Source organism: Oryzias latipes, chromosome 16, assembly GCF_053564925.1.
Source record: "Oryzias latipes strain Hd-rR chromosome 16, Olatipes_Hd-rR_3.1".
NCBI lineage: Eukaryota > Metazoa > Chordata > Actinopteri > Beloniformes > Adrianichthyidae > Oryzias > Oryzias latipes.
The window spans coordinates 12,559,880-12,579,121 of NC_136252.1; the positions used below are offsets into that span (position 1 = coordinate 12,559,880).

The 19,242-nt window shown below is 46.4% G+C and overlaps 2 protein-coding genes across 3 annotated transcripts; both read right to left on the reverse strand.

Moving 5' to 3' along the window:
* Nucleotides 1-750: 750 nt before the first annotated feature.
* On the reverse strand, nucleotides 751-3,265 carry pigv (phosphatidylinositol glycan anchor biosynthesis, class V). The gene is made up of 3 exons (XM_004077660.5): nucleotides 2,925-3,265; nucleotides 1,580-2,746; nucleotides 751-1,499 (listed from the first exon to the last, which is right to left on the reverse strand). Exons 1-3 carry the CDS (start codon nucleotides 2,991-2,993, stop codon nucleotides 1,221-1,223), a joined length of 1,515 nt encoding a protein of 504 aa, XP_004077708.1. The 5' UTR covers nucleotides 2,994-3,265; the 3' UTR covers nucleotides 751-1,220.
* A 458-nt stretch (nucleotides 3,266-3,723) lies between these two features.
* arid1aa (AT-rich interaction domain 1Aa) lies at nucleotides 3,724-18,757 on the reverse strand. Of its 2 annotated transcripts, none has more exons than XM_011484959.4 (20): nucleotides 17,461-18,757; nucleotides 15,385-15,603; nucleotides 14,748-15,305; nucleotides 14,578-14,673; nucleotides 13,195-13,435; nucleotides 12,319-12,408; nucleotides 12,062-12,232; nucleotides 11,294-11,606; nucleotides 11,074-11,219; nucleotides 10,909-10,994; nucleotides 10,599-10,808; nucleotides 10,310-10,514; nucleotides 10,036-10,171; nucleotides 9,791-9,960; nucleotides 9,524-9,695; nucleotides 8,604-8,729; nucleotides 8,041-8,131; nucleotides 7,092-7,932; nucleotides 6,879-7,009; nucleotides 3,724-6,789 (listed from the first exon to the last, which is right to left on the reverse strand). In XM_011484959.4, exons 1-20 carry the CDS (start codon nucleotides 18,367-18,369, stop codon nucleotides 4,954-4,956), a joined length of 6,747 nt encoding a protein of 2,248 aa, XP_011483261.1. In that variant the 5' UTR covers nucleotides 18,370-18,757; the 3' UTR covers nucleotides 3,724-4,953. The 2 variants fall into 2 exon arrangements, with proteins under 2 accessions (XP_011483261.1, XP_011483260.1); XM_011484958.4 differs by having other exon boundaries at nucleotides 10,036-10,189.
* Between the last annotated feature and the right edge of the window lie 485 nt (nucleotides 18,758-19,242).

Consider the following 19,242-nt stretch of genomic DNA (forward strand, 5'->3'; position numbering starts at 1 on the left):
TGGCCACAACAACTTTTCCCGGGTCACAAGTACACTGAATTTCTTAGAAGACTCAGCCACCCTAAAGTGTGCACTCGCAAATACATATTGTTGCTATTGTCTGATACTACCAGTGTGGTGGCTATGTCGATGCAAAAGGTCACTCCAAAGGTCATTGAGGTTGTGAAGTCCTATGCTGCTCGCAGCGCGCGATATTTTTACGATGACTGACATGTGACGTTGGAGCAAAAAACACGTGACAACATACACCGCGTACCAGGCGATCTGCACAGGGCGGCGTCCGCCTGGGAGATTTCAAACACTCTTTTGAAAACCGGCCACCTCTGCTGCGCCAATCGCGTTCGGTGTGAACGCTATGGAAGCATTTCTGTCTGATATTTCAAAATAAAAGTCAGTGCCAGAAAGGCTTTTTCAGAATAAAGCTGGGTTCGTTGACTCAAAAATAAAATTAAAATAAATCCGCCAAACAGCTTTTTCTTTTTAAACACAGCTCATTCTGTCACTTCATTAAAATGATAAAGAAGATGGTATTTTGACATTTTTTTTTCAAAAAGTTCTCTTGTAAATGTGTAGCAAAATTCAATCAGAAATACCTCATTTGACAATTAAAATGGATTAACAGAAACTGCATCAATTGACTCAAAAATAAAATCAAAAGTCAACCCTACTCATTTCATGAAGTCCGTGTTGCATTAAGTTATTTTATTATTTACTCTCAACTGTGAATAAATTAAAAGTAAAAAAAAGACATTTTCTTTATTTATATATTTTTTTATTTACAAAAAAAGATTTCCAGCTTTGACTTGGAGCAGATCTTTTGGACATGCAGTGCAGCAGCTGAGATAAATAATTCAAGTTTTCTAAGGTAAAAGAAGAAATTCACCCCCCCCAAACCCCCGCACTAAATGAAGTCATGCAATTGTTTTTAACGTTGTCTTCAAAGAACGACAAAAATAAAATGAAACACCACGAAAAAAAACATTCAAAAATAATTTATCCAAGTTCTGGCAACCCAAAGTTTTTTTTTCTTTTATAAAGAAATGAGACTGAAATTGTTTGAGGTATATTAAGTATTTGCATGCAAATGACTGCATTTAACATGTACTTTTCACTATTTATGGGGTGTTCTGCAACGACCCGGAGTATATTTACTTTTAGTGTTCCAAAGTTGCAGATCCAGCCCAGTCCTACATAGAAAAACAGCCCAGTTGAATCTAAAGTCAAGTCCAAGGCAAAAAGTTGCAGTGCAGCACAAGCCCCACGAGCCAGTAGGAGACAAAGTATCCCAGAATGCTCCGTGTGGTCGGAGAGCAGCTTCTGAAGTGCGTCAACAGTGCAACGATGGGGTTTTGAGGCGTGTGACTTCTTGAATGGGGCTGCAGCTGCACGTTGGGCTTCGACATTCTCCTTTGGTGGAGAAGCGGCTCATTGAGGAGGAGCAGGTGAGCGCTTATCCAGAAGGGCACAGGCGAGGAAGAGGCCATGAACCGAGTGAGAACCTAGAAGACGCAGAGAAGGAAGATGGTAAATCCTGCAAACCGGGATCAGACGGTCCAGAAATGATGTGGGTTTTTCTTACCTGCACGTGCATGCACAGTGTTCCAAAGACCAGGAGAACTGTTGAATGGACAACATAGACAAAAACCCGGGGGTTAAAAAAGCCTGGCGTGGGTTTGGCAAGCCCTTCGTCTGGACCTGCTCTCCACAGTCCAAGTCTTGAGCAGAGTTCAGAATTCGCTTGGTAATATGCATACGCAGCCATTATGCCGAGTGTGGCCATCGGCAGGGCCAGGATGAAGTTGGGTATCTGCTTCAGCTCGAAGTAGCGGAGGAAGCCCACATCCCAGTACACGTCTTGGATGTGAGAGTAGAGCAGAGGGAGGGGTCTCATGCACCAGAGGGGCGGTGGACCATTTTCATCAGGAATGCGGTAACCTTTGCTCTCCGCCAGGGACAGGAGAGCAGGATGGACCTGCTCCGGAGAGGTGGAGGGGGTGCAAAAAGTCCTGTAGCCATAATACTGGAAAGCACAAAAGGGGAGGGCGATTATTGTGCACCCAAAGAGGGAGGTGAGGAGGAGACGGGTGATGACCCAGATGTAATGGAGGACTTTACTGTGGCCTTTAGATGTGGCACGGTATTCTCGGATCTGAGAAATGGCATGCACGGCTGGGAGATAGAGTAAAAAGCCCATGTTAACGAGGCCGTTAGAGCGTGCTGCCGTGGCGATGCTGAGGGCAAGGCAGGCTCTGAACGTGAACCCTTTCTCCAGGAGGAACAGACCTCCAAATGTCAGAGCAGCAAACAGACTTTCGGAGTAACCGGCCGTCATGAAAACATTGGCAGGAGTGATGCAGTACAGCAGGCTGGAGAGCAGGGCCAGGCGTCTGTCCTGCAGGACGAGTCTGCTGAGGGCATGCTGGGATACCACGCTGAGAAGGAACAGAGCAGTGTTTCCCAGAGCAACAGCCAGCAGCAGCCGGCCCCGCAAGCTCAGCCAGCTGCTCAGGGGCCAAAACAAAGTCTCCACCAGGCCCCGGATGACGACAGGGAAGAGAGGGAAAAAGGCAAAGTTGTGCTCAAAGAGGTATCCTTTCTCCGCGATGAAGAGAAAATGCTCTGCATCCCAGTGGGATAGACCGCCAAACAACCAATCCACCAGCGAGTCCAGGTACAGAGGTTCTTCTGTCCGAGGGGGCCTGAACGCATCAGCTTCGTGGTCAGGAATGGCAGCATTTACGACAGCCTGACAGAGGGGAAAAAACGTTAAAAGAAACTAAAACGGAACAAAAAAAGTAAAAGAAAAATATAAACGGTAAACTGGGGTTTTCCCTTTTAATCACTATCCAACACGTCCGAACACAATAGCTAACCTATGCGCATTATTACCTCTGTTTAACCAATTACAGCAGCTAAAAATATACCTGCAGAAGCAAAGAGAGGCCTCGTGTGACTGTAGCAAACTCGAGGACTGCTTTGACATCCATGGTCATCGATGGAGCGGATTAAACGGGGGAAAGCCGGCCGTCACAGCCATTAGCATTGTAGCTGCTAAAGGAGAAGACTGCTAGCTTACGAGTTTCTTGACAAGCTTTTCTGAAAGTTCATTTTTTTTGTCCGATAATTTCAGTTTTTTCCTTGTGAATAAAAGATTTATGTCTTATTTGACCGTCATCAGGTAGAAATAGGTAGATCGTTTTCTTCGTGTGTGTGTATGTATCGTACTACTTCACTCTACTGTTCGAAACTTTCACTTCCGGTGCATTATTTAGTTTTCAAAATAAAAGTATGATAACTTTAAAAAATATATGATTTCTAGACAAATCATCTCACACGATGTTTTTTAACACTGTTCATGTGTTCGGCTTTCGGAAAATTTAATTTAATTTCCTTTTTGCCAACAGACATAAACTACACTTTTCGTATGTAATATGGCTCTCCACTAGGGTGTGCAAGTCTCCCATAGCAGAAGTCATTAAACGTCAGTAACCCAATTTTACCCACAAAATACAAAAAAATAAACTTTCTAACAATAAGGATTCTATGCGATACAAGCCTAAAGGCTTTGCAAGAACTACACTACCTCAAATATTACTTCCAATTTCTACAGTTATTTTTTAAAATGGTTTTACACTGACCTTTCTGAATAGAAACATGAAGGCCAGTTTCAGTCTATTTCACCTTTTTCAAAACCCCCAAAATGAAACCATCAAACAGCTTACGAAGATTTGATGTACATTTATTCTTACCACGTGGAACATATAGTATAAAGATTTCATACTGAATAAATGATATTCCTTGAGCCAAAAAAAAACAAAAAAAGGAAAAGGGAGAAATGTACATGTCATCTTAGCTACATAGTCTGAAATACAAATATGCAGAATCCATGAGTGGAGAAAATTTGTCAAGTGTGTACTTCATCTCGCTTTTTTTTCTTTGTATACCAGGAAACGGGTTAGAGCTGTGTCTGCCGTGACTACAGAGCTGTGGAGAGACCAGAGGAGTGGGTCCAACTGGTGGGGAGTGGAAGTCAAACTCACATCAACCACCAACCCCACACCCAGAAGTGTGAGAACATGACACAGACAAGAGACGCACAGAAAGGAAGGATAATGTACAGCATTATATATACACCACAGCAAAGCTGTATTTGAAGTTAAAACCAATCCTAAGAGGTGATTTTCTTTTCATAATGGGGAGGGGGCAGGTGTTCATACAATCAGGGGATAGGAGGAGGTAAGGGTGTTGTAGGTTCTTGATACTTTGGGGAAGAAAGCCATTTCTGTCCAACACCATACTAAAAATGACCATCCGCTTCTGTGTGAACGATGCGGTACAGAATGCTTACACTCAAGAGCAGTACGGTACAGAAAATGTCCTACAATCTACTGCACACTGCACAGGCCTCCCCGGTGAAGGTGTTTATTGACAGAAAACTGTCGGGCCTACTGGTGAGGCTCCAGCTGTAACAACTAGAAACCAGCGGGCAGCGCTTTTTCCACCCGTCTCACCTCTGAACGTCAAGTTACAGACTCACTGTGCCCTCGAGGGGGCCTAGGGCACGTTGTGTCTCCCAAACTCACTGTAAACGAGACAGCAACTTTGGTTACAGTTTTTGTTTTTCAGCTATTTATTTATCTTTATTAAAAGGTAACGCACACCCCCGACCAACCGACCGTGGTGCTGTCATCCGTCTTCCTGTGGCCGTCCACGTGTCACTTTGCCAGCATCTCTCTGGTCCGCTCGACAGCACAGCTCTTTGATTAGGCAGGCCTGTTGGGGCTGGGGGGGGGACGACAGGATTTTCTGAAAAGTTCTCATAAATTAAAGAAAGTCTTGTGAACTCTCAGTGTCCTTTTACCACATGTAGGCCAAGTTTGTCAGGGAGGGAGGAGGGGTTGGCGCCCAAACCCCCACCACCATTAAAAGCGGAGCCATGGCTCCCTACAGCTGTCATGACTGGCCGATCAAAAAGAGTACATCACAGATAACATGAGAAACCAGTGAGTTCATGAGGGGGGACACGGAAAGGTCAAGGAGTCTGGACTCGTGTAGTGTGAACTCCGAGTGGTTCTCCTCCACTTTCGCTAAGGCGTGCAGCGCCCGGGCGGCTCGCCGCATCATGTCCGGGCTCGTGGGCTCAAAGTGCATCCCCTGCAGGTGCAGCAGAGAGCTCTGGCTGTGCTGGAGCTGCGTGGCAGCCAGACTGTCCTCCAGGAAGCCCAGGAGGTTGCCCACACTGCCTTTCTGCACGGCGACCGCTCGTGCTGCCAGTGTGTCACCCTGGGCCAGATTGGCCAACAGGACCACGGCCATCTCCCTGCAGACCGCGACCTTCCTGTCTCCGATTAACCGCACCAAGTTCCCGAATAGCTTTTCCAACCGGCTAAATGGCGGAGTGGCCAAGATAAGGTCCACGTTGTTATCCTGGATGCTGAGTTTGCTTAGGGTCTCCAAGACCAGTCTCTGAGGAGACAAAGCACTGTGGGGGCCCAGGGTGGGGAAGGGGTCCTGGGCCTCCGCCGACGGGCACACTGCCCAGTGGAGAAGACCATCCAGCAGGGGCAAGCAGATGCTTTCGGGGTAAATGGAGAGATCAAGCTGACCTGAAATGTTTGCCAGGGTGACCAACGTGTTCTCCCTCAGGAGCTCTAAACAGTCCCACCACCACTCATCCCTCTGGCCCACGCCCTCATCTGAATCCTCATCCTTCTCATAGGTGAGCGGGGCCTGTTTGCGCTCCGGGTGCCGATGGTGAAGCAGGATGAGGCGTCCAAGAATCAGCAGCAAGCCCGGGTGTTTGGACATCTCGTGGTCGTTTCCCGGTACGAAGGAGAGGCTGCGGACGATGTTGGAGACACAGATGCAGCGGCGGGCTAAGGAATCCTGCCAGTCGGCCAGCGCGATGAGCGGCCCCTCGTCTTTACTGCGAGGCTCGTCCTCCAGGATTGTGACGGTCTGCTTTGACCGCTGGGTTAAAATACTTTCAGGGGGCAGAATAGGTCTGTGGTTTTCCTGCTGACTCCTCACACATTTCTGAACAGCGTCTTCTTTTGGATCCATTTTACTGTTCTCCTCACTGCTCTCCGACTTCTCCAAAACCGTTGAATTCTCCGACAAAGACGTAGGTTTCTCACTTTCTTCCTCCTCTTCCTCCTGCTTCCTGTCGTCCTCTTCGGCGGGCAAACCGTTTTCCCGTATCTCCTCCTCCAATAACCGCCGCTTCAGTAAAACCTGGGGTACGGGAAAACGCTGACATGGTTCCAGGAACTGCTTGCAAGGCTCAAAGTGAGTCTGGATGTGTTCTGTTGAGTCTCCTCCTCCGGCGCTCCAGTGAAGTAAGCCGCTGTCAAACTCCTGGACTTTGCAGTGGGAATTGGACTGAGCCGCTACAAACGGGTCTTTTCTTCGTACCACCTTTAGAGGAAACTTATCAAACTTGCTGGACTGCTTGGGTCTCTCGTTAGCTGATAAAGACTGCAGAAAACTTTTGCTCTTCTCCTGATCTTCTGGCTTGTCTTCCAGAGAGCAGAGCTTTTGATCTTCTTTAACTTGAGCGGGTCGGTCCATTTCTGTCTCCTCCTCCTCCTCCTCCTCTTCCCCCTCATGTTCCATGTGCTCCCCCTGGAGTTCCTCCTTTTCAGCGTTGTCCAAGTCTTGTTTTAAGGCATCGGGATCGAGCAGTGTCCTTTGGCCGGGCTCTCCAACTTCGTATTCCCGCAAAATGCCAAAGATCTCAATGAGGCAGCGTCTGTAATACTCGACCACCAACTCCAACAGGCCAGGCAACTGGAGGAGGAACATTTGGACAAATGTTACAAACCAAGTCCACGGGATTTGTGGCAATACAGCAAATAAAGACAGAAACAAAGTCTCACCGTGTTCAGATCAAAGGTGGAAATGCTGTTGTCGTCGTACAGGAGAATGTTGATGGTATCTAATGCCCACGTACTTTCAGCCAGTAAGCCAGACTTTAAGGACATCATGACTCTCCAGGCCTCTGGGGTTCCTGAAGGGGGAAAACAAATCGCTCACTTCTAGAAACCTAAAATCTGCAGCCTCACATGAACGTTAGTTGCATTGGATCTTACCGATTTCCTTCATGGTGAGTCTCCGTCGAGGTTTCAGGACAGGATGTGAAGCCTCAACAGAGCCGGGCGGGAAAGGCATGTCCCGTCTTATAAGAGGCGACTGCACTGCAGGGGGTACTATGTGGGATGCAGGCACCGGGGGGCCGGCCTTGTGCATCTTCATCCCTCCGTGCATGTAGGGAGATTTGCTGGGTGACGTTCGGTTCTCGATGGGGCGCGGCATGGAGGCTGAGCTAGACACCTGTGGAATGTGGTTTTGCACTCCCTGAGGGGGTTGATAGTTGGACTGCATCGACCGTGGCATGGCCTGCCCCGGCCCGGCCGGACCGTAGGGTGGCTGACGAGGGCCCATCTGACCGCCCCACTGTCCATCATTATTCATCCGCTGCTCTGTGGGCATCATGTCCTCGGAGCGGTTCATGCTAGGGTAACCGGGTCCCTGTGGTGGGCCCCCAGGACCACCCTGTCGGTTGGGGTAGTTCTGATAATTGAGATCTCGAGGTCCCTGCCACATGCCACCCTGAGGACCTTCCGGGCCTGACGGCATAATCTGGGGCGGCATGTTGGACTGAGAGTTGGGTCCAGGAGCTCCCTGCATCCGGTCCCGGCCGAAAGGAAACGGAAATTGATTACCGGGGGGAGGTGGCCGGCGGTCGGGGCCGGGATAGGGGCTGCTGCCCCCGTACTGATTGTAAGACTCCTGCTGTCCTGAAGGGGGTGCCGGGGCGCCTCCTTGCTGCTGTTGCTGCGCTGCTTGCTGTCCTCCAGGGAAGGGCCCGCTGTAATCTGCCTCATGACGTTTCGATGGGGGATAACCTCCCTCCACAGGACGCTTATAGCCCTGCAGATGAAATGCAGAGGCATTACGGACCGACTCCACACTAAACCAATATAATCTACACTTTATAACAAATCCAGTCAGATGTACTGCAGACAATAAATCATTTACCTGTTGTGGGTACATTCCAGGCTGCTGGTTTGGGTAGGAGCCGGTAGAGGACGTTCCCTGTCCTGGATACTGATTACCATAGGAATCATGCCTGCAGGAATGAGGCATGGTCAGCCTGGGTATTCAAGTGTTACACACCTCCCACTCAGTTAAAAGCAAGCTCCATTAACTTGAAGCCAAAATTTTAAAAGAAAAGCTCTGGTTTGACATTGTAAAAAATTGCTCAAACTAAATCCCCATTTAAAAAAAAAAATCACAACCATTTCTTAGAATGCACATCACACATTAAGAAAAAACACAAAAGTTGTAAACAAATGTTTAGCTCTTTCTGTTTGCTTTTTTTTTAATTATTAACACAAGCCTCAGGCTAAAATAATAGCTTACAGCACATGGAGATATAATACAAGCTGGAAACATTTATTCAAATTTAAGCAACAAACTCGAGTTTCATTGATTTTTCCCGTATTATATTATTAGTCAGTAACAGTGTTTAAACCACAGAAGAATTCCTGTCCACTGACAACTGTTTTTAACACTGCCAATCATGTGTAGTGAGAACCGACCGTGGCTGCTGTGCCGGGAAGCGATTTGGCGAATACATCCCCGTATCGGCGTTGGCAGGCATCATTGGGTTTGGCTGAGGGGCTCCGGGTCCCATGTTTCCCTCGGGGCCCAATCCTTGTTCCGATCTGAGGAGAAGCAGGAGGACAATTGTCAGCTGTAGAGATGTTTTTAGTGCCTTTATGTTGTGTTTCTTGAAGAGGAGAAAACAATTCGACAAATCAGAATTTGACCAACTAAACAAATCAATGAATAAAAAGGACTGCCAGGGACCAATCAGCAGTTCCGGAGAGTGGCGGGTAAAGAAACCAGACGCTTTAGCAGCAGGAAAACAGATTGTTTTATGCTACACAGCATTACCAAAGAGCAGTTTTAGGTTTGAAACGTGAACTAGTCTGGATGCTGGTTCCATTTGAAAGCAGAACCTAAGGCTCTATGAGCCGCCTGATCCTGCAGTTCTGGAATCTTCTACATCAAACGTCCAAGTCTAAAGCTAAACTGTGAAGAACGAAACATTTGAATATTCTGCGGAAAAGCTTCTTTACTGGTTTAGGTTAAATGCTGAGCTATGCTGTGGAATACGGACATTTATTCATAATATTCCTCAGTAAACAGAACTTTTAAATCAGTGAACAAGCAACTCCACACTGAAATAGTTTATAGTCGTCTAGCGTAGTCAAACCTGAAATATAATTTTTTGAAGTTAAAATTTAAAACCAGTTTTTCTTTAAATTTGATTATAAATGGTAATTTCTGTGATTCTTTGGCTAGAAAGTAGACTTTTCGGGCAAAAGAAAATCTACATTAAATGTTTATAATCCAGTTTGGCCAAATTGTTCAAATTTAAATGTTTTGTTGTGACAGATCAAATAAAAGGTAAAAAAATAAATAAATGGTTGTCCTTTAGCTGGACACTTCTCACCTCCTATCATATCCTGGTCCATAAGGATACTGCTGCCGGGACCCCATTGGCATGCTGCCCATGTTCCCAGGTGGCCCCCGGTTGAAGGGAGGCTGCTGCTGCGGGGGCTGCTGATGCTGGTCGCCCACTACGCTGTTTGGGCCCTGATTGGCAGGTAGAAACTGCTCTCCGACTGATGACAATTGCAGCAAAATAAAATAAAAGTCAGGATTGGTGGTGAGAGCTGGTTATCCAGAGCCACTCTACAATAACATTTAGTCCCCCCACCTTTCCGCATGTTACTGAAAGGGTCTTTGTTAGGTTCATATGAGCCCATGCGAGCTTGCATATCTGGGGTGTTCATGCCAGACTGATAGGTGGAGTTGGGCATCATGTTCTTCCTAGGGAAGCTGGGGTCGCTCCCATCAGAGAAAGGGTCTTGGAGGTTAACACTGCTCCTAGGAAAGAGAAGGTTATGTGAGTGGAAGCCACAGAGATGATCTGCATTCAGCTCCAGTCACAAAGATTTTAACCTTGATCCCGGAGGTATGGAGCTCATCTGGGCAAGTGGGGTGGAGGCCGGTGTGGGAGGTTTCAGATCTCCCCCTTCAGCCATGGAGCTGCTGGTAGACTGTGGAGTCTGAGGGCCCTGAAGGGAGCCTGATCCAGCTGTGGAGCAGAGGGACGCTTCAGTTTGAAACAGGAGAGGAGCAGACAGATATGGTGCAAAACTTTAATAACAAGGAGGCAAACCAGGAATTGAGTTTACATATAAGGGCCACTGAGATGAGCAAAAAGACTCTAAACCTGGAGACGGGGGCTGGACCTTCGCAGCTTGACTCTTTTTGGTGTCTGTAAAGATCTCAGGAGGAGGGTCTTCACCACGCTCGATCTTGCACTCAAAGGCATAAAGACACTGTATGTACTGTTTTTTCAAGGAGCTGGCAGCACTGCTGGATGTTCCCACGTTTAACGAAGTGGCCAGATCTCGCCATTTCTTACTCTTATTCACCTACAAAGTACAAACAGAGACGACATCAGAAATCGACTGACAGCAGAGGCCCAAACGTTTGGAGGAAGTTACAGCTACACTGACCTGCGTCATTCCGCCAATCTCTTTAACAGACATGTACAGCCGATAAAGATCGAGGGGTTTGCGTCCTACGGCGGGCAGGTTACTCATGCCCATTACTTTTTCTTCAACAAAAGCCAAATAGCGGTCGACCCACATCTTTCTGTCCGGCTCTGGTCCCAGTTCATATAAGCGGGTTATGTTTTCACTAGTTGTCGTGGAGGAGTTGGACTTCTGTTAAGTGACAGAGGAAAGAACGTTTAAAATATAGTCTCAAAAAGTACAACTGGAGGTGGAGGGAGAAGCATTTTAATTAATTTTCCTTAAGTCTTACCTTTGACTTGGAGTCTGGTTTGGGGGTCCCAGTCCCGTCCACTTTATTGTTCATCTTATTATTCATTTCTGGACTGGCAGCCATCCCTGATCAAAAGAGTTGCTTTCAAGTTCCCATAGTGATGAAAACAAAACACTGCACCAAGTTTCCTGGAGTTAAACTTACCACTAGCATTATTGACCATGTTAGGCCCCATAGGATAAGGAGACCCACCAGGAGTGTTCAGCATTCCAGGCATGTTGTTCATTTGTGGGGCATAGGGTGGACCGGAGCCCATCATGCCTTGACTCATGTTGGGATAACTGGGCATCCTGAAACCAGGGAAGTGCTTAAACGGCTGAGCAGAAGTGGTGTATCCTCCATTAGATCTGATGGTGGGACTTACCGGTTGTGCATGGAGTTGGTGGCAGGGTGCGGCATGGGTGTTGGATCCTGGGGCTTCCTGTTGATTACTGGGGGAGGGCACATTCCTGAGCCTACCTGCGGTGGCATGTTGCCATGGTTATGAGGCATATTTGGACCCATGCCAGGACCCACATTGGGGCCATAAGGACGTGCTCCCATCTGGTTCGACGTCATCCTTCCTGGGGGGATGCCGGCATACTGCGGCCCTCCACCCTGACCTGCCATGGGGTTGATGGAGCCCATACCTGGGTAGTTGGCATTAGGCATGTTTCCATACACAGGGCGCGGATATCCTACAGACGACAACAAAGCGATCCTTCAGCGAGTTATGAAAGAACCAATAAAAAGAATTCTGGGCTGTGAGATGATTTCAGTTCCTGCTTAGAACTTTTAAAAGCAGAAATATCTTCCACCAAACAGACTTTTCTGGAGTCTTTGCAGGCAGACTGAGCAACAAGCCTTTGTCACAGTTTCAGCTCTACTGACAGGAGGCTCTGCTACGTCAGCTGACTCTCTGCTCCACAACTATAAATAGCTGCAACAGAATCACAGAGAGGAACCAGCGATATTATGGCGATTGGATGAAGCAGGTAGATGGGATCCATAGTTTAACCCAACAGGAAAAGTAGGATTGCAAAAATATATTGAATATTGAAGTTCAGAAAGCACACGGTATAAGAGTATTTGGAGTGGAAAAAAATCCATTTCTTGCGCTGAAGTTGAACAAAGATCACTTATAAGTACAAACCTTGGGGCCCATACTGTCCTCCCTGTTGACCATAGCCCCCCATTGAGTTATTCTGCTGATATGGAGCCATCCCAGGATGCATCTGTCCTCCAGAGGACTGGCGAGGTGACAGTGCAGAGGTGGATTGGGGGGAACCGTAAGGGGGCATCTGAGGGTTTCTCTGCATGAATCCTGAAATAAATTAACGGGGGAGACGGGGCTTACTTAGTGTTACATGCTAAGACTTGGCAGTTTAGCTCATCAGGATAGAAACACACCTCTGTCTTGGGCCATGGGGGACTGGCTCATGCCGGGGTGCAGGTTCCCATCCGACTGCACGCTTGATGGTCTGGGAGGCATCTGGGGTCCTAAAGGACGATGCAGATAAAATGGTTTTAGCTCAGAAATTAATAGGAATCATAGATTCCCCCCCCCCCCCCCCCCCTATTTTACACTTTATACAATTTTATGTGCAAGTCTAATTATCGTAAGTTTGACATGTCTTTGAACGAATGTATGGGTGCTTATTGTCTTGTTTGTGCATTATTCTGTGATTGCTTGAAATAAACCATTTCAAATCAAATAAAATGAAAAAAATGTGCGAGAACATTTTAAAAAGACTTTTGTGCATCAAACAAAACGTTTGCAAAGAAAAAAAAATCATCTTTAACTAAGTGGAAAATAGACCCTTGTCTCTTAACTTCAAGGAAAGAAACGTGGCACTTTCTGAAGATGTCAATCAAAGTCTAGCAAACATCACACCTTGTCATCAATCATCCATTTTAAGGTCCGTGTCGTCTCTGCTTTTGGTAGATACTGAAGTTCACAATTTTTACATTTCATGACATGCTCTTAATGTTTGTGATACTGTTTTGGTGCTTTCTTTAGCATCGTGATCTCTAGTCAAACGTGTTCCACTTTAACCTCAACTCAAAACATTTCACAACAAACCACCTTCACAAATACAAGCCTGTGAGCAAAAAACAGACCCATTGCAGTGATAAGACATCCAGCTTTGATGACTGAGAGGGAAAATATATCCTAGTTATTCCAATAATTAACTTTTGAGAATTGGAACAGAAATACATTTAAAACAAACACAAGACCTCACTTCAGTGGTTTGACTGCCTTTGACTGGTGAGGTATGGGCTCACCTGGCATGTTGGCGGGCGACAGCGGCCCTGTGCGCGGCGTGCTAGAGCTAGCGGGGGAGCCAGCCGGAGAAGGCGAGGGCCCCCGAATCCCTGGCATGTGGGGAGACGTATGGGGCGAAAAAGGCGACTGGGCGGGGTTGCTTTGCTCGCCCTGACTGCTCGACACACCGGATGTACTCATGCCAGGACTCAGAGCACCCTCTGTACCTGTTGGCAGGTCGTCAATGGACCCCGCCAGATCCTAAAAAAACAACAACAAGCAGAGTTCAACTCCAAACAGACCGAAGAGAACATCCACCTGTGATTTCTGATTGATAAGATTACTATAGCAGGAGCATGCAACTCCCCAGTGGAAGAAAAGATTTAAATACTAGATATGAGTGTGTGCACTCCCACTACAGCGTTGGTTCTGTGTTTTTTCAGATAAGTAAATGGAGTTGTGATTGCTATGGTTCAAAAGTTGCATCCGACATGTAAACCGAAGTATTTGGATGTAGACTCGGCTCAGATGAGAACTTTTTCAAATCAGGTTTCTAATCCGGACAAAAACAATGAACTTGAGTGTTTAATTTAGGATTAGCTCAGATTTAGGATCACTTTTCACAGGCAGACCTGTGAAGTGTAAAATCGTTCAGTCTAGCGTTTGTTTCTGTGATGTAATCCCTGCACGCTCAGACTGCAGGTCAAAGTTTGATGATTCTAGGTCAGTGTGCATTTCAAAACTCTGTGCTAGTGTTCTGTTATGGCAGACAGAGACCATAAAGAACAAGTGCCAAGGAATATTACTGGTTGGGTTTTGCTATTTACAGCACAGACATTACATAAGTTAGATATTGACAAACGACATCAACAAAAAGGGGAGGGGGAAAAAATCTAATTTGATGTTAATTTCAGTGGAACAAATAGGGTTTCGTTTCATAATACTATGGTTTTATAAAACTATGAGATTTACAGATGGATAAAGTGATAATCTGTGATTGAGTCTAGTTACATTAATTTTTTCATATCAATGTCAATAAATACCAATAAACAATGGAAACAAACAATATATATATATATATATATATATATATATATATATATATATATATATATATATATATATATATATATATATATATATATATAGAGGAATGTTTTTAAACAACTGCAAATAAGTAAGATTTTGCTAACAAATAAAATGGAAACATTGTTTTTTTTTCTTTGTCTATATTGGTACATTATATGAGAGAATACCGTTTAAATAAAGTGAAAACTATGGTCCAGTTGCATAAAATAGACATAACTTTATATAAAAATATAATCCTCAAACACAGCTTTGTTTTGGGTGGTAATGTATTCAAAATGGCTTTTCAAAATAAGAGCTTTTGTGGTGTTACTGACTGGGAGGCTGGAAGGTCGGCCTTGACTGTCCTCCTGGCCAGACTTGGGCTGCGTGGATGGAGGGGCGCTGGACTGAAAGGAATCCTGCGATACATCCTGACAAACACAAACAGGCATAGAATTTAGTAATTGGCCAAAACTATTATGTAAAGCAAAATGCTGAAAGGTACCTGCTGTTGAGAAGGAGGGAAGCGTTGATAAGGTGACTGCTGTGCTTGCTGCTGTTGAGTGTTCTGTGGGTAAGCTGCAGGCTGGCCCTGTGGATGAGACTGTGACTGCTGCTGCTGAGAGGTTTGCTGGGGCCCTGGAGTAGATCCTGGATAGTTCGACTGGGCTTGCAATCCAGGGGTACCCTTGGAACTTGGCTGGGGTGTCTGGCTGGGTGGCCCTTGTTGCTGGGCATAAGGAGACTGGCTAGACTGTGGTGCCGATCCTTGAGAATACGGTGGCTGAGACTGTGGGAGCCCTTGGGATTGGCCTGGCCCCTGGGACTGTTGGGGCATATGTGGTTGTTGATAGGGAGATCCTCCTTGACTGTGTGGAACAGAAGTTGGCGGAGGATGGGCCTGTCCTGTGTATGGTGACTGCCCACCGGGTTGTCCGGGTGTTGGCTGGGTGTACGGTGTTTGTTGCTGACTTGGGTGAGAAGTTTGGCCTGGCTGACTGTAGTATGGTGCCTGGCCCTGAGAGCCATATCCTCCAGGTCCCTGCTGTCCATAGGAACCCATCTAAAGATAAAACACAAAGCTTCAGAGACACTGTAGAAAGCGGCATCATTAAAGAACATTAATAACCAAGAGCATATACCTGTGGACCGTAGGGCATGGCACCCATGCCACCTGTGGTGCGCCCTTGCATCCCAACTGGGTATCGCTGGGGACCTGGTGGCCCATAGCCTTGACCAGAATACCCCGGCCCAGGCTGAGTACCTGTAGGGTGAGCCTGCTGTGACTGTTGACTGTACGGACTGCCAGCTCCATATGGAGGACCTCTCATTTTTCCCATTGGATCAATGGAACCAGGTGGCTAGAGATTAAAAAACACCAATTCAGTAAGCACCATACATCAAAAAGATTCTGACTGTTGAACAAGCAACATGTATTCATTTATCACATTACAGCCAACAGACACCTTAAAATTAAGTACCATGCGATAATTTCAGAATGGAAGCAAACATCCACTTGTTCCCCGCCCTACTTCCCACAGTTACTACCCTGATTTTTTTTATCTCACTTTGCCATAGTTCGGAAGTCAGAGCTATTTATATCTACTTTCAAATGAAGGGCACTCTGCCCAATCCTAAACATATCCCAGCTGTGCTCCTGTTTTGAGCCAGATCCAATAAACTTTTTTTCCCCTTCCTCCCTCAGAGAAAGCAGTTTCGCTTTGTGACACCAGAAAATGGGGAAGTTTAAAGACAAGCAGAGAGAGAGACTGAGCCTTTTTTTTTTTTAACATTTATGGTGAGCACAAACCAACCATGCAAACACAAATGGTATTGGACGTGCCATGTTTAACATGATAAAGATCCAAGATAATGGGGAATAAATAAAAGCAGCACATGGCTAATCTGCATAAGACGAAGAGGAAACTCCTCTGGTGGATGAGAGATGCTGGACTGCACTCTGATTGGCCTCAAGGGGGGTTGGGGATTTTTTTTTTTTTTTTGCAGTGGTTGTGCCAAACTTGCATGGCATGCAAGACGAAGCAGCAACACAAACATATTGTAGAAGGGAAATGAGAATTGGGAAGAAATGTCTAGAATACACATAATAGGGGGGGGGGGGTATATAAAGATGAAAGAAAACAGAATTATAATTCTAAAAAATATAATTGATTTCATATAAAAAAATACAGAAAAGTGGCACAAACTAGTAGGCAGCAACACATCTGGGAATTGCGATGTAAAAAAAGAGGAGTTAAAAAGGGGAAGTGTAGCAGTAATACCTCCGATGACCTGTGGTGAGCCAATGCTCTTATCAGCAACTGTTGCCTTGCATCACATGTAATTATAAATGGCCATGAGCAGCGGATGAGTAACCAATCAGGTTTGAGCTAGCATGTCAACCCAAGACCAACTATCTCCTGGCTTTGACAGCAGGATTTTACCTCCACAATTCAAATCACACTGCAAACTTCCATCTGCGGGCTGCGCTCGGTCACTCGCAAGGCAGGGCTGACTGTTTACAACAAGCACGCCGCGAGAGCCCTACCGCCTCTCGGCGAAGGGAAACGGGTTATCAATACACGACAACATTTATTATTTTTGACGATGGGGGGGGGTCCTCTTGTCACCGTTTGAGGGGGGTAAATAGACATTTTAAAACACGAGCCGTTAAGTACACTTGAAGGTCGCAGTCAGCACGCGACGCATTCTTTCCGTTGCTAGCGCGAAACTGCTGTTCATCGCTTATTAAGTATAAAACATTTGCCTATGCGAAACAACACGATATGACTTTGTCAAACACGACATTTCACGTATTAAAGGTCTGAATTCATAGGAAAAATGCCGTGAATTCAGCGTTTAAAAAGGGAGTAGCAACACTCAGGGACGAGAAAAAAAAAACAAGCCGTTGCAACACACAGTGGCTTTTTTAAACCCGTTTAAAGTCGGGCCTTCTTCGCTCCCTGGACATCTTTTCCACAAACTTCTACCTCAGTCAAGTCCCTCTGTGTTCCTACCGTGTGTTGAGATAAAAACCGAGAAAGCAACACTTTTTTAAGCGGTGTGGTGTACAGGGAGAGAAAAAAAATACACACGAGGCAGCCATTTTAGAGTCTTTGCGAACTAGTATCAGACAATGGCTGGCCTGCTTCGTTGTGAACTAGCTTCGAGAAACAGGGGTGTGCTAAAGCACTCGTTTCGGTACAAAATTCATTTACCTGGTTTCTCGCTAGCGGTTGCCCAGCACTCCCCGGGCTCAAAGGCGACGGGTGAAGGCTTCTTTGTTGCCAAGCCGGATTGCTGCCTCCGTACTGACCGCTACTGCTCATGTCTGCTGGTCCCTTATTAGCTCCTTCTTGGCTACCGTAGTCAGTTGCAGGGTAGTTTGGATATCCTCGCGTTGAACTCGGGGAGGTCAGGAGTTTGTTGAGTGTCGGCGTGGATGTAGGTTGTGGGTTTCCAATATTATATCTCTGATTACTGTAAGATCCGGGCATTACCGTGGGTCCTCCCGGTGTCGGCTGCTGCTTAGCTGGCTGCCCCCCAGCTGTCGGCGCCTGAGCGCTGCGAGGAGAGTTCATGGCGTATCCTTGGCCTGTGTAGGGAGTTCTGTTCGGGAATGGGCTGTAATTGTTGAACTGGTGGTTTGAAAAGCCATGCTCCTGTGAATTGGGTTGATAAGGGTCCATCATGTTGCTCGACTGCACGACCGGACCCGCAGCAGCTGCCATGCCAGGGCTTTGTTGTCCGCCATGTTGATGAAAAGGGGCCCGACCGTAATGCTGACTGTACGCGTAGGAAGGTGGAGGAAATGTGGGGCCGTGGTGATGCACCAGTCCAGGGTGGTTGTTCCCCTCCGGTCCGACGGAGTCATTCTGGTTATTATTGATGGCTCTGGGCGGGTTCCCATTCCCGTTCTTCATCTCCAGCTGCCCTCCTCCCCCAGCATTTCCACCGTCGGCCCCGTCCTGCAGATTCCCACGGCCCGGCGATCCGCTGTCCAACCCCGGCTGCTTTTTATCGGACTGTTTCTCCCCCGTCTCTTCCTTTTGGTCTCGATCCGGCTTTTTGAGTTCAGAAGGCGGGCTAGTGTTAAGAGTGGCGGCGCTGGCGACCTGAGCGGCCATGATATACCCCCCCGCCACCTCTCTCTCCCTCTCTCGGCGAGTCAGTCACAATCAAACGCTAGCATTGAATATAAATAATTCTTCAGAACCGTTCATCCTTGTGTCGATACATTCCCAAGACTCATTCTAGCCGAATCCGGCTGCCATCCTTCGGTTCCGGCTCCACAAACGGGTCAGAGAGGTGATGGAAGATCCATACAATGCGTGAGGAAGCGACAGAAATTGTTGTGGGAGTTGTGTTACTGAGCCCGGGTAGAGGCAGGGAGCTAACCCAACCAGCACGAGGCTCCGCTACATACAGCCATTTTACCGAGACGCGGGGGCGGCCGCAAAACACGGAGCGGAGCTGCGCCTGCGCGGACCGGACCGCTTCCCCCTTTCAGCCTTCAAAACATCATTTTCGAGCTCATTTTTCAACGTAGACTTACACAAATTAGATCCCTAAGTACATATTTTTAGCTAATAATATAATGTTTGATTAAAAAATATCATCATTAGTACAAAAACGTTTCATGAGTAACCATGAAGAAGAAAATGTATAAAAGAATAATTGTTTAAGAATAACTGTTTTGCAAGGCTCTGCAAACAATTTCCTACCAATAGATTCAAAAACCTTTATAAACCCATAAACATTCCCTGCATTAATTCGTTTAGATAGATGGTTTAAAAGATATTGAAAGCAAAATCAAATTAGCTTTTTCCTCACAATTTTGAGCCAAATACCAAACATTGCTGTTGTTGTTTTTTATTTACATTTGCATCTTCATTTTTCAAAATTTGAGACATGGCTCATGATTAAACATTCAGTTTAATATACCCTCTTGGGTTTCACAGCTCTTTGAAACCAATCTATTACTCCTTGGAGACTGTTTA